The 14874-nt window shown below is 51.0% G+C and overlaps 4 protein-coding genes across 4 annotated transcripts; 2 read left to right on the top strand and 2 right to left on the bottom strand.

Moving 5' to 3' along the window:
- Positions 1–167: 167 nt before the first annotated feature.
- Positions 168–2949, top strand: Aspvir_001544 (RNA polymerase III-inhibiting protein MAF1; the record flags this gene model as incomplete). The annotated part of the gene is made up of 6 exons (XM_043266664.1): positions 168–178; positions 243–276; positions 353–470; positions 549–823; positions 1669–1869; positions 1948–2949. The coding sequence occupies 6 exons, from the start codon at positions 168–170 to the stop codon at positions 2947–2949; spliced, it is 1641 nt and encodes a 546-aa protein (XP_043122599.1).
- Positions 2950–4456: 1507 nt separating this feature from the next.
- Positions 4457–6582, top strand: Aspvir_001545 (uncharacterized protein; the record flags this gene model as incomplete). Its single annotated transcript, XM_043266665.1, has 3 exons — positions 4457–4513; positions 4586–5299; positions 5359–6582. The coding sequence occupies 3 exons, from the start codon at positions 4457–4459 to the stop codon at positions 6580–6582; spliced, it is 1995 nt and encodes a 664-aa protein (XP_043122600.1).
- A 309-nt stretch (positions 6583–6891) lies between these two features.
- Aspvir_001546 (endoplasmic reticulum-Golgi intermediate compartment family protein) lies at positions 6892–8273 on the bottom strand (the record flags this gene model as incomplete). Its single annotated transcript, XM_043266666.1, has 3 exons — positions 6892–7403; positions 7456–8046; positions 8183–8273. The coding sequence occupies 3 exons, from the start codon at positions 8271–8273 to the stop codon at positions 6892–6894; spliced, it is 1194 nt and encodes a 397-aa protein (XP_043122601.1).
- A 1056-nt stretch (positions 8274–9329) lies between these two features.
- Positions 9330–13570, bottom strand: Aspvir_001547 (putative protein kinase; the record flags this gene model as incomplete). Its single annotated transcript, XM_043266667.1, has 2 exons — positions 9330–13377; positions 13494–13570. The coding sequence occupies 2 exons, from the start codon at positions 13568–13570 to the stop codon at positions 9330–9332; spliced, it is 4125 nt and encodes a 1374-aa protein (XP_043122602.1).
- Between the last annotated feature and the right edge of the window lie 1304 nt (positions 13571–14874).

The raw sequence follows: 14874 nt of genomic DNA on the forward strand, positions 1-14874 counted from the left end.
GGTGATATGAGATGTTCCTGAATAATGTCGGCGGGGCAATAATTTCCCCCCATCGGCCACACGGGCCCGCGCAAATTATTTCTCCAGCTCCTTCTTCGACCTAAAGTTGTCCACAAACTACAGTTGTGGCATTTCTTTTGCTATCTCATCCTACCGCAGAGAACATAATGGCAATTCAGTAAGGCGTTCTTGCCCAGAGGTTCGTCTACTGTTTATGACTCAAACTGACAGTCCCCTCTCAGTTACCTGATCCTGTTGTCGCGGCAGGGCAAAGTGGTATGCCTCGTGGCCCACCCAGTTCCTCGAGTTGATCTCAGAGCTCCTTAACTGATGGAACTTTGCTCATATCCAGCGTCTTGCCAAATGGTTTACGACACTCTCGCCCAGGGAGAAGGCCAAGATTATCAAAGATGTGACTCAGCTCGTCCTGTCCCGTCGGACTCGGATGTGCAATTTCCTGGAGTACAAAGGTACGCTCCTTTTTCCCAGGGATTCCCTTCCTACACTGTAGCATCGGTGAATTGACTCTTGTCGTCTTCCTTTCTTAGACACCAAGGTCGTCTACCGCCGTTATGCCTCCCTCTTCTTCATCGCCGGTTGCGCTTCCACCGATAACGAGCTGATTACCCTCGAAATCGTGCATCGATATGTCGAGCAGATGGACAAGTATTACGGCAACGTTTGCGAGCTCGACATCATCTTCAACTTTCAAAAGGCGTACTTCATCCTCGATGAGCTTCTGCTTGCGGGCGAGATGCAGGAGAGCAGCAAGAAGAACGTGCTCAGATGTATAAGTCAGCAGGATAGTCTGGAAGATATGGAGGTGAGTTAATTTCCCTGACATTCAGGATCCCTTGTCTTCACACCCATCGCAATGTGTAGAGGTTGTGAGCGCAATGAGTCTCACATCCTCCACTCCTCCATCCGCTTGCCTGCCTCCGATCACGTTTATGTGCCCGAGGCCTTCTCACACTATCCCCCATCGCACCTATTTTCATCACGCCTATTCACTACATCTCCAAATCCATCGTTCGTCGTTGGGTCTTCCTAGCCTCATCCGATGTGGACACGTCACATGTCTGAGTTAGGCTAATGTCGCTCCTCCTCCAGGTTGAGGAAGATGTGGTTACGAAGATCATGTAGCGACTGTTTGACAAGCGAGCGTTTCCCTGTTCATACTGTTTTCTTTGGGTGTTCGCTTTCCGGATTGCGAGGGCAGTTCTATAGGCGTTTGGACGTACATAGGCGTTGTCTTCTACTATGCGACTTCAGGCACTAATTAATACTACATTGGCCAGTTTCAGGAATCAAAGGAAGTGATCGCCAGTCTATCCAGCGAAGGGCTCATGTGAAGTCATTCGTCATTTTCTGGGTCTGCAGCAGTGTTTCCTTTGGACCCGTGAAGTAAGTGCGTGATATCACTGGCCGGTCGCAGTTGCCACGTGACTACCCTTCCCCCCTTCAGACAACGCGCAACTGGACCACCCCGTATCGCTGTTCATCAAACAGTCCCCTCTTAATGCCTGTTTCATCCTCAGATCCATTTGATTCTTCTGAGAGGGATTGTCTCAGCAAACAAATCTCATTTGAGACATTCACAACCGCGCTCTATCGGCCTATTTATTCGTGGCTTCAGCTGCCAGCGCAATCGTCCTTATCTCCGATCAGCGGTCAGTCCACCACGACAACTATCTCGACCTCATCCGCGCAGATATCCTCTATCGCGTCGAATCAACCTCTTTCTGTTGTCTTCTGCCGAACCAGAAGTGGCGCATTGATATCTGGCTCTTGCTTCAATACTCCCAGCAGCCCGTCGCTACTTATCTCCTCACAGACAGCACTTCACGGCATAATTTGACAAAGATGAAGGTGCGCATTCCACATTGCGCCGATACACATCTTTACCGGGGGCCTTGTCGTACCGTACTGACATATGCATCTTAATAGTATCTTCCTATCCCCGAGCTCGAAGACGTCGCGAATTCACTTAACTTCGATACCGACGATTGTCACATTGTGGGTGGATGCGACCTGTATACGACAAAGGCTGCTCGCGCCGACCGGAAACTGTACAAGAACATTGAACAATCACTGGAAGCCCAATATGAATCAGTCCTTCGCCTATCTGCTTCGCTTTCACCTCCCAATGCATCCGATGCGGCTGCTTCACTCAATTTGTCGCGTTCGAGTCCTTTTGGTCCCCTGAGCGACCACTCCAGTCGCCGAACTTTTGCCTACCTGATCGCAACACTCAATGCCAGCCATCCCGACTATGACTTTTCCCACGTTTTGCGCCCTTCAGATTTTCGTCGCGAGAGAAGCCTGAAGAGGGTCATGAACTCGGTGGACTCAACTCTGTTTAACCTGCGACCTCGCGAGTCGATTGACATGTCTCCCCCGTCTCCAGCGACGATATCTGGATCATACAACAGCGGAGCATCTCATATTTGGGGCCCGAGAATGTGGAGAACAATTGATGAACATATGTCACTGAAGGAGTGCTCATACTATTCGTACTCGCCCGACGAAGACCCATCGGACGCAGATGACGGTGCGATCTGGAGTTTGCACTACTTCTTCTTCAACCGCCTTCGGAAACGTGTCTGCTACCTCTACATTCGAGCGATCCCCATTCTCAGTCACACACCCGAAGAGGGCGATGGACTTCCCACCACACCCACCGGCAAGCGAACGTTTGAAGATGTTGATGTATCCCGGTACATGTCGCCTGATCTGGTGGGTTCAAGCAAGCGAGCTCGTTACTGGCTTGGGAATCGCGCGAAACTCGAGATCGAGAGCGAGGAGGAGGGCTCATCCCCGCCAACACGCCCAGTCGTTGATGAATACGACAACTACGTGCTCAGCGACGAGGAGTTCCGATCGAGATCAGGTAGTAAGGGAACAGTTCGCGCCATGAGCGAGGAGATTGCCGACCAAATGGAAGTCTAATTCCGACTCAGTGATTTGACGACCTCTTCTCTTCTTTGTTCCTTTTTCATGATTGTCTCTACTTCTTTCTTTTCTTGTTAATGTTTCTACGGCGTTGGCTGGTTTTCCTGTTGCATTCAACCTGCATATTCTGCGGCGAGGGGCGTTTGGTGACCGGCAACGGCGGTACATGCCTCTTGTCGTAATCAGTGGTTTCGAGACTTGTTCTTCAGATTGATTCAACCTTGATAATGATTTTGATGCACTGTGGTCTGGCACACATGGGTTTCATTCTAATTACTGCAGCAGTGCTCTTTTTACGCTGACGTTGGGCTATGCACTGTAATCTTATTATAATGAAATCTCTTCGGCCTTGAATTTTTACGTAGATCCTTGGGTTTGCGAAAGTGACGATAATTTGGTAGTCATTATGACATGATTCTGAGATTGAACATGGTATAAGAAGCAGTTTATCCATCTTCTTCAGTCATAAGGCCTTGAATCTACGGCATTCTTTGCTCGATCATCATGAGGATTTGGAGATTCAATATACATAATGATAGGAAATGCATACGCTATCATCCCTCTGGCCATCACCATCCATCGTACCTAGATATTCTGAACCGTTTTATCCATTTTATCGTGAGACAGAACTAAATGACCACTCCCGCATATGCATCTCATCCAATAGCCCCACGACGAGATGTCTAATACCGAGTGGAAAATCCATGCTTGACTGCTATTAGCTCGAGGGCTTGTCACTGATAACTTTGAGGCTGATCTTCCCCGCACGGGGTCCTGTGAAGATTGGCTTTCAGGAGGTGATACACTTTGTAATGGCCAATGTCTTTTTCCTTGTCAATTTTAGATGCGGTGTATCATGCTTGCTGAACAAAGAGATTTCCTTTCATCGGTGCTTCTGACCTGGTAATAGAACTGTAGATGGCTGTATGTCACCAATAACTACGTCATAGTCGGTCGTCCAAAAGGGGCTAGTGGACTTTAGATTAGGTCATGTGATGTTTGTGTCGCTTCCCATTGTATGACTTTTTATCAATAATGCTCTCTCTTTTTTCTTCTCTTCTCAGTCAGGATACCCTGTTCTTTTCTATGTGGACGATGATGAGAAACCATGCCATGTATAATGATATCTCCACTGTACCACCAGATCTCTTTTCTTCTGGGCGGAACAGAAGTGATGTCTTTGGGATGGATGATCTGAGTTCCACGCTTATTGAATAAAGATATACATCTAGCAAGGGCCGACTTGGGAATTCATGTTGATTTAGGAGCTATCTGAACGTATATATAGCATGTCCTAATCGTGGTTCATGATGGTCAAGGAAGCCTAGTAGGGGTATGTACGACTGGAGTACCCCGTAGACGAGTAGTACTTAAGTGGCTATGGTCCGTGCACGTCTTGCGGATCGGGGAAAGCTGTCCATTCCGTACACAAACACCTGATAAGATCTCCTCCAATTCCTCCCTACAACCTCATCACTGTGAATACTTCCGACGATCATACACGATGGCGGACGAGGAGGAGCGCATCAAGGCCGAGAAGCTGGCCGCTGCGAAGAAAAGAGTAAGCCTGGATGACCGACATGCTGACGACCCTTGAGGGAAGTTGGCTAACGACTGATACTCTTTCAAACAGGTAGCGCAGCTCCAAAAGCAGAAGAAAAAGGCTGGCAAGAAGACCGCCACCACAGAAGCTCCCAAGGAACCGGACACACCGAAAGAGACCGTCGCGCCTACCGAAGAAGCCCCCGCAGAAGTGAAGCAAGATGAGCCTGAATCAACAGAGAAGGAAGCACGAAGTGAGGGGGAACAGCAAGCGGAGCCGGAGACTGAATTAAAACCAGAGCCTGAAGTTGAACCCGCAGCTGAGCCGGAAAAGCGCCCAGAGTCGCCCGTTGAATCCATCCCCGAGGCGCCTACGTCCCTTTCTCCAGGGCCGGATGCTGAGCCCCAGACTCCAGGCGTCAAAATGGATACCCCGCGCGCGGGTCATACTCGGCAACCATCTCTCTCAATCCAGTCCAAGATGCGCTCGTCGTCATTCAGGAAAGGCTCTGTCTCTCAAGGAAGTGCTTCGACATCTCCATCGAATGCCTTAAAGTCGCCCTCTTTGCCTCCTTTGACCGGTAACGGTGACTCCGTGCACGAGGTTTATCGGAAACAGTCGATGCGGATAGAGGAGCTGGAGAAGGAGAACAAGCGACTAGAGAAGCAGCTGGAAGAGTCAACGAGTCGCTGGAGGAAGACGGAAGAGCAGCTCGAGGATCTTCGGGAAGCGAGCGTTGATGGTGCGGAGTTGAAAGATAAGTTGGAGAAAGCCGAGCAGAAAGCGGCGGAGATAGACGAACTGGTGTGTTTCGCATATATCCAAGCAAGCATTGTTATGATGGTTACTGACCTAGTCAACAGAAGGCGGAGATTGCCTCTCTACAAAGGCAGAACTCGCATCTCCAGAATCGGTCACACCGCAACAATGCCAGCATCTCCGTGCCAGCTCCTACAGAATCGCCTCCTGCCGACCTCGTACAACAGCTTGAGTCCAAGTCAGCTACCATCGAGGCCATGGAACTGGAGATTTCCAATCTTCGTGCACAGCTCTCCGAGCAATCCTCATCCAGCAGTGCTCACGAGGCTCAGATAGCCGCTTTGGAGGGGAGACTCTCCCAGAGTGAATCCGCTCTGGAGAAGGCTCAACGAGAGCTTATAGATACAAAAAATGCTCTGACGCGAGCCTCCGAAAAGGCAGTGAAGGAAGGAGTAGACAAGACTTCTACGGAGACACTAATCAAGAACCTGCAGCGGGAGATCGAGGAACTGAAACAAGAAAAATCTGAAGCAGAGAAGAAGATCGACACACTAGACAAGAAACTCCAAGCAATGGGAAATCTACACAAAGAGTCCGAAACCCGCCACCAGGCCCGTCTGCGCGAGAACGAAAAGACCGAAAAAGAAGCAGCAGTTCTACGGAAGCGACTCGCAAGCGTCGAAAACGAGAACCTACGACTGAAAGAAGACCTCGAGCGCCTCAGGAAGCACGAAACCGGCGGCACAGACGACGACGCCCTCGACGAGCTGGAAGACGAGGAACGGTCGCGCCTGAAACGTCGAATCCGCGACCTTGAGGGAGAGGTCTTTGATCTGCGTCGTGGCGTCTGGAAGGAACGACGTGACGAACTCTCCACCGCGGACCAAGGGGGCTATACGGCGACAGACACCAACCCGGCCGTCAACGCCTTCGATGACGTGGACCTCGTCGGTGGCTCGTCCGCAGACCACGCGCGACGCCTCAGCATGGCCCAGCAGCATTCGTCCTTCTCCACCGTCCTCTCAAGTGGCCTCGCGGCCTTCACCGGCAGCTATGGGAACCGCAGTCGGGCGTCGTCAACCCAGCAGCATCCGCCCGGTGCGCGTGGCAGTCTGGAACTCCTGTCTGAGGAGAACTTCGAGGACGAGTTCGACGAGGCGGAGTTTGCGCGAGCGCAGGCCGAAGAAGAGGCGCGGAAGCGTGTGGAGTGGGTCCGCGGGATCAAAGGGAAACTCAAGGACTGGAAGGGCTGGCGGCTGGATTTGGTGGATAGCCGGGCTGGCGCGGAGGGAGCCGGTGTTGGTATGGGTGAGATATTCGAGATTTAGATATGATGTCGACATACGTTATAATCCTCTTAGCAACCTTCCTCTTTCGGTTGATCTGCATCGAGCAATTTCAGCCCTGTCTTGACTGGCAGAGCAACCTTCTAAATTACAATAATGATTACGCTAAGAATATAATGAATGAAATATACTCGTTTCAGGCTAAGGAACAATGGATATCCCATGAGTATGCAACGATGCAATATATGAACACCAGCACCGAAATGTCCCAAACAGACGCAAGCAAAAGACACAAAGCACCAACGGAACACATGCACATGTAGAACAAGCCCGAGGCAAGATCAACTGGATTCAATTTTCCGCCTCGTGGCGCCCTGTAAGAACACCCTCCGACTTTCCCTTTCTCCTCCTCCTGCCGAGCAGCTCGCCAATCCACCCAGACATCTGATACAACCAGCCGCCCGTCACCATAACTCCGGAGACGGTATTCACCAGCCGCACAAGCAAGGACAAGAAACCGGTGCGCTCCTCGCTAATCATCAGCAGGATGGGCTCGATGTTGTACTTGAAGAAGATGCCCGGGATGAAGTAGGGATTTTCGGGAATCGCGCTGGACTGGCTGGTGGCCGCGTACTGGTTGGTGAAGATGAGGCTTTTGCTGTGGCGGTTTGTGGGCGGAGCGTTGGCGTAGGTGTCCAGGGCGAGGCTGGTCTTGGAGTAGATGGTTGGCACGATGGAGAGGAAGTACTGGTACTTGTAGTAGTGGTCTTCGGTTGTGGCGATGGTTTTGTCGAGGGGATTGAGGAGGGTTGGATAGTGAGGGCCGAAGGAGAGCTCGGTGATCATGTGGGAGAAGTTGAAGGCTGCGCGCGTCAATTGAATTCGAATCAAACATGAAGGAAGGGGAAAACATACTCTTGTGCTCCAGATGGGGTGCGCTGTTCTGGTACCCATGTCCCCTCGCGGTGATATGGAAGTCGCCCTGGACCTTATTCCCCTCCAGACTGCCGTAAACCCGACACGAGTCAACAGCATCACCCCTCCGCAGCTTGGGACCCTTGGCGAACTTCTTCCTGGGATTCCTCCGCACCTCGCCGAGAACATGGTGCACATGCGCGTCGGCCTCTTGCTCCGATAGACGATCGGCGTGCTCCTGGCTGAGAGTCTGGTACTCGTGCGCGCCGCCGTAGATCTCGTAATTGCGCTTGTCCATCCACAGCTGCCAGCTCGTGCGCTCACGTTTCAGGAGCTCACCGGCAAGAATGCGGTCGCCCGAAGCATCCTGGATATTCACATCCAGCGTGTCACAGGGCATGTGGACGACAATGTCCAGGTTCAGTTGCAGGTCATGGGAGATTCCTTTTTCAACGCTGAAGTGGTGCTTCTCTGTGCCTTTGAGCCACGTGCGGAACTCGGATATCGAGAAGAAGGTACAGACGAGCAGTATCAGGACCGTCCATTGGCCTCCGCGAGGAGATGGCGCTGTATAAGAAGGTTTTGTTTTTGCTAGAATCAAACACGACAATCGGTCAGCGTCTACACCATAACCTGGGCCCGGCCGCATTCGAGGACAGTTTGCGAAAACACACGGCCGAGCGAGCTCGGCATTGGAGCATGTTAATGGTTCATGATGATAACTTACGAAACGCATCGAACGTCTTCAATCCGTCTTTGACCCTTGACTTCTCCCCAAATGCATCCTCGTCGAGGCCGTGCGATGCGAAGCCGTTCATCACGAGTCGCAACTTGGATTGGAAAGATTAAGACATGAACGGGAGTGAATTGGAAGGCTAGGTTTACAGACAGCACAGATAAAAAGACCGTAAGGCAAATGAGCTCAGCTCTGATGATAGCGCAAGAAAATAGTTGAAACAGACGACTCCGGGGGGAAGATGAGTACAGGCCAAGTGTTCCAAAACAGGTACCTATCTAAACTCCGCACCCCGACGCGTTATCGGACGCCTTATCAATAACACTATCAACCAAGGCTAGATTGGTTGCTCTTCAACCACACCTCGCAAGACACCTTCAAGCATCAACAGAAATTCATAGATTATTCTCTATTTCATATCAACTTCATGATCTCTATACTAGACGAGCGCACCCCTCAAACCTGCCCGATGCCACCAGTAGCCACAAGCTGCGCAGAGCAAAGCCAACAATAGTCAGCATGAGACCAGCAAATACTCCGCAGATTAAGTCAACAACTGTCCCGGGCGAGAATTGAAGAGATACAAGGATACTGATGAGAAGAATGGACATGGGAAGGCGTATGAATGTACAGACGCTTTATGCATAACAATGAAGATCCGTAGCGATGCAGATAGCCCCAAGGGTACATGAGAACGAGGCGATGCGAAGACATGTGCAGGCAATTATGAAAGACAAAGGGATATTCATATGGTCTGGTAGAAGCTGCGAAGGAAAGGTCATGACTGTATCATAAATAATTGGAGACTGGTGGCAAGCAGGAAACGCAACAGGAAGGTGAAGGAAAAGGTGAAAGAGTACAGGTATCATGGCAAACCACAAATGTTGGAATAAGGGGGTATAAAATGAACTCTTGTTGCCTTGTCCGCCGCTTCAAATTTGTTTCACTTTAACTCAATCATGACGCATGCGCAGAACCGTCGACGTTCACGACCCGATGTATGCAACTTGAAGATGAGGAGAAGAATTAATATTACAGGCATGTGAAAAGAAAGAGGACGAAAGGTGGAGACGTGGAACATGACGCATCATTTACTTCTCTAACAACTCGTCAGTGAAATGGCCTCGTGGTTGTATCTTTATCGGGTCAGGTTACTTACCAGACTCGTCGCTGCCGCCGCAGTCGCGAGGTCAGGCTTTCCGCTGATGCTCCTGGCTGCAACACGGGGTAACGCTGAACCAGGAGTAGAAGTGACAGTTGTGCCCCGCTTGGCAGGAGTTGACGGCTGCAGGCCGCTCACGGTTGAGTGCCGTTTACCAACTGTTGCCGGCTTCACAGGAGAGCTGCCCGAGATGTCCCGACTGCGAATAAATGTACCGTTTTTGAGACTAGTTCCAGGCGGCTCCGGCAGCGGCCGTGCTGTGGGATTAGACAGAGTGGTGCCACGCCTGTTCGATAAGTTCGCCATACCATAGCTTCGAGAGCGTGATGCAGGTTTGATACCGGTGATGAACTCGTGTCTGAGCGCATCGTGAGGGGTGAGGCGACGAGCGGGATCCCATCGAAGACAGCGAGAGATAAAGTCGAGGAACGAATCGTCGTCACACTTCAAAACCTGTTTGAGGTCCTTTGAACTGGGTCGACGCCTTCTGCCCTTTGAAGAGACGGTGAGTCTAGGCTTGCCCAAAGAATCAAAGAATAACTTCTTCCGAGTGCTCTTCTCGATTAAATGTTTCTCGGGAGGACCAAACACCTCCATTATACAAGCAAGCTGCTCCTGTTCATTTTCTCCCGGGAAGATGGGATAGCCGCTGTAGAGCTCAGCCAAGATACAACCCAGACTCCACATATCAATCGGCATGCCATAAGACATGCCAAGAATGACCTCCGGCGAGCGGTAAAAACGACTTTGGATATAGGTATACACTTTCTCGTTCTCAAAACAACTGGATCCAAAATCGATGACCCGGATCTCGGAGCTCATGGGATGAACGAGAAGGATATTCTCAGGCTTGAGATCACAATGAATAACCTTCTTGGTGTGCAGGAGTGTCAGAGTGCTCAGGATCTGCTTCGTGAAGCGGCGTACTAGCTTGAGAGAGAACCCTTTGAAGTCGTGAGCCTTGATGAATTCATAAAGGTTCATTCCGAGCAGTTCCGTGGAGATACAGAGATGGCCCCTAAAGTAGAAACTCTGTGTGAAATTAACCACACTGTGACGGCGATACGGATCCCACTCCTTGAGTTTCTGGAGGAGGTTCACCTCGATCAGAGCTTGTTGGTGGAACCGTTTCTTGTTGCGAATGATCTTCACAGCAACGAGGGCTCCCGTCTTGTGGTCGATGCATCTCACAACCTGACCAAAGCTACCTTTGCCCAGAACATCGAGTACTTCATACCGATACGCAAGATGATCTCCAATCACGATGTTGTAGTCACCACGATCATCGTCGTAGCCAAAGTTCGCAGCTTGCGCGTTCAGATCACCAACATGTTTCTTCGCATTCTGCGTTCCGCAGAAGTAAATATCCTTGAAGTCGATGATCTCTCCACGTTCAAAGATATTGAGATTGGCCATTTTCAGTGCCTGCGCCGGGCTCACTCGCTCTTTCGGGCCTGCCTTGCGGCGTAATTCGTCCAGATTCCTGGCGGCAGTCTCAAAGTCCTTGCGCTTGCTAGCGAGTCTGCGCATCTCCTCATCGGCTGCCAGGACGTCAGATTCAGGGCTAGACTCATGCTGCTGGCGAGGGTTGGCCGTAGTGCTGGTCTTTGCCGAATTGATTATCTTGTGCACGGGCGAAAAGATTGAAGATCCGGATCGGAGTGGTGCCGCATTGCCTTCACCGGACTCATTCGAGCGACTTGGCTCCAAAGCGAGACTCTGTTCACTGCTCACACTTGGGTTCCGCATTGTTGAGACAGTCGAGCCGGAAACAGATGACTGACGTCTCCTTTGAACATACGCGGGCTTGAGAGTGGGACTCGAACCTTTGACTGTGGACAGGTTATTCCAGGTGGCAGATGCTGGGAGTCTAGGCGGCGGCATTTGCTTCGCCGGATCCAGATCAGTAGCTGTCGAACGTTGTGATTTGGAGTTGCTACGCTTTCTGGCCAGAGTGATTTTATTGAAGAGGGAAGAGCCAGAAACGCTGTTGTTGTCGGGATCCGAAGGAGTAGACAATTGACTGATGGTCTCGGCATTCGAAGAGAATGCGGAAGATTGAGTTGGAGGTCGAGGCCCAGTCAGCTTGTATGATTGCGAGATCCGTGGGGAATAATCCCCACTCGTGTTGGCCTTTTGTTGTAGGTTGCTGAAGTCGCTGCTACTCTTTGGCAATGTGTAGGAGACGTACGGGGAAATGGTTCGCGCACCACCAGTAGTATTGTTGTCAAAAGACGCCAATGCACTGGAGCTACTTGCTGTCCTTAGAGGAGCAATTGTTGAGGTGCTCAGCACGAAATGAGAAGTGCTGCTTCGAGCGTGGGTGAAGTCCATTGTGTCGTCATCATCTCGAAAGAAGAAATTTGCCTTGGATGCTGTCATCGGCGTGCTTGGAGTCTTGGAGATGACCTGGCCTGAAGGAGTGTAAGACTGCGCGTCGTCTTCGCGGTCCTTTAGAGCTTCGATCTTGGAGGCCATGGGAGTGCTGAGAGGCAACAGGTTCAACGGGGGCAATTTCAAAGGCTGTAGATTCTTCTTCCCAAAATTGCTAGCCGGAGTCTTTGCATCGGGGGTTTTCATTGCTCGCTCACCAGGATGGTCCGTGGTATTGTTGTCGTTACCACGTGTCCCTGGTTTGTGCTCAGCGTCGTGGTCAACCTTAGGCTTCAGAAGACCAATATCCAGGGGAAGACTAGACTTCCGCGGAGCAAAGTATGTCTGAAAATCGACGTCACCCTTGGGAGACTCGTAAGCCTTGGGAATTGCGGGAACAGGAGGGACTTCTTCGTTGTTTCCCCCCGTGTGTTCCACACGCGGTTTTGGGGTAGGTAACCGCGAAGATGATTGATTCTGGGCAAATCTTGTCTGCAGGGAGCTGCCTGAATTCCTCGTAGAGCTATAGCTCGTGTTGGACGATAAAGACAAGCCTGAACTGTAGGATTTCCGACTCGGGTCGGGCGTTGTTCTTGTCGACGATGGTGTCACGCTCTTTCGCGGCAGGCTGGACGGAGACTGGGCGCAGGACCGCGGGCGAACAGGCAGCGTGTCCGCTTTGGTTGGAGGAGTATATGGTAATGGAGGCGCTTGCGGCACTGTAGAGATTCGCTTCATACGCCGTGCATCAGTAGGGCTTATTGTTCGAGCCCCGAGGCCTGTCGCGTGCGGGGGCATAACTGACACCCTCTTCGCAGATGAAGCGGGCGTACTTGCACTGCCAGCAGGATTCTTAATCGGCGTCCGGACGGCATTAGTAGAACATGACCGTGAGTGGTCGGTCAATCCAGATGCGGACAGCAGATGGTCACAAGGCTCTCGGGAAGGTGGTTGGAGTGACTTGGCTTTCATGTTGCGAACATTGGAAGGAAGCCTCGTCTTGTCCAGGCCGTTGGAATCGAGATTCTGGGCATGTGGGCGGAGACCTGCATGATCGGCTGGAGTCGTATCCACACTTGCCTTCCGAGAAGACAAGCTCTGACGTCTCGCAGATGTAGCAGCTGGAATGGCGCCCGGGCCTATGGATTTACGTGCAGCGCGCGGAGCAGGAGCGTTTGCAGCGGAATTTTGGACAAGACTCTGGCGGCGACTCCGCGCAGCGGTGTTGGAAGCCGGAAGACGCGAAGATATCGATTCTGCGGAGGAATTCTGGTTCGATAAACGTGAAACCTCACTCTTTCTCCGCACGGAATTGCTTCTTGAGCGACTGGCAAAGTTGGATTCGTTGTTATCCGCCCACGGATTCCGTGTAAATGGACCTGGGAGTTGGCTTCCAGGGTGTGAACTCCCAGTGCCCGGCATAGGAAAGTGATTTAGGCTGGGCTCTGCCATGATGCTGTTGTGGAAATCATCAAAGTTGACGGGGGCAAGGAAGTCCATCTGATCAGGAGGCGTATGGTTGTAGTCCGACTTCGCCAAATTCCCCATGCTGGTAGATCGAAGACTGACGCGAGAGTTGGTACTCCGCGTTGATTCGTTTGTTGAATCGATTGAGGAGTGTCCCGAGTGGAAAAACGAGCCGGGTGCATTACTACGAAGCGGAAAGTTAGACGCTAATGATCATCACCGTGGCAGGAGATATAGTACAATATTCCTAGTCAAACTAAAAGAGAACACGGACGGAAATTGGAGATTTTGAGCTCATACCTTCTGCGCGAGGGTTCTTGCGGCCGTGGGCCCTGCGGCACTTTGTGATCTCGAATCGACAGTCTTCTCTTGGTCATAATGCTTATGCGAGACCCAGCTGCTGCCTTCGAGGAAGGAGGAGTATCCGAAAGGAAAGGTGTCGATGCATGTTTATGCAAGCGTCTTCGTGCGGGACCCTCTGCTATTTAGAACCATATTCGTTAGCCACTGCCACTTGCGATTTCACACTGGACAAAACCATCACTGGAATGTTTTACCTCCAGATCCTGAATCTTCATTCCGAGGTGGACTGGTCGAGCCCGTGTGTCCTTTACGCAGCTGCCCCCTCCCCGGAGTCTGCTGCGACGGTAACTTTTCTGGCATCCTAAGGGTTCGATCCAAGTATTCCCAGTAGCGATAGGGGCACGTTCAGGCCGAATCCCTGAGAAATTAGAGGTGAACGGGGGGCCCAGTGTCGTCTTCTTTTGCCAATGGCACAGAGGCGTCACTGATTTCCCAGCCTTCAAAACAAAGAATGAGGCTTGACAAACACCGTCGCGCAACCCATCAACGGTCGCTACCGGTCCATTGCGGGGAGCAAAAAGAGCACGTCTCTTTTATCAGGAGTCGACCACGAAAATCCAAACCGAAGTACGCGGCCAGATAAAAGGATTGGCGTATTAATATCGATTCGGTTTCTTTTCGAAGTGTCGACACAGGGTTGTTGGTGCGCAGAGGGGGAACTCTTCGCCGTTCAGTTGGACTTGGCGTTAAGAAAGTTACGGGCGTATATAATAAATGGGACCACTAGAGCCCAAGCAAGCGGGAAAGAAGAAAAAGGGGAAATATTGTTAAGGGAACGAGGAAGGCACTCAAATACGATGAAACGACAATATACAGATAATATCGTGAGAGAAAGAAACCAGCAAGGCCACCCAATGCCAGCTAGGAAATAGAGCAGAGAAGAAAAGTCGAGGAACTGACAAAATATAATTATGGGTAGACTACTGGGTAAACAACGAGCTGTTGTTGACCTCTTCTAGTACTATGGAGTACCTAACAGAGTACTAACTATCGCAAGTTTCTTAGTAGTCTACCTTAGCGTAGGCAAAAGTAAGGTAGTGCGTGCCCCCTGGCTCCTTTTCTGTAGCTATAGAGATGCCTAATTGGGTAACCACAAGTGCAAATAGGGCAAACAGTGCTCTTCCGAGATTAGTGCATGATGGGTGGATTTTGTCATTTTCTGCTCCTTACAGCTGATCAAACTGTACACAAATTACATGTTTGTTACCCAAATTACCACATTGTTTTACTGAATCGACCCTGCTCGGCTCATCCACGTCAGAACAATCGACGCTGCATGTGCTTCTGTGCGGAGAGACCTAACACTTCGGGCTATCCG

This window comes from Aspergillus viridinutans, assembly GCF_018404265.1.
Source record: "Aspergillus viridinutans IFM 47045 DNA, scaffold_1, whole genome shotgun sequence".
Taxonomy (NCBI): domain Eukaryota; kingdom Fungi; phylum Ascomycota; class Eurotiomycetes; order Eurotiales; family Aspergillaceae; genus Aspergillus; species Aspergillus viridinutans.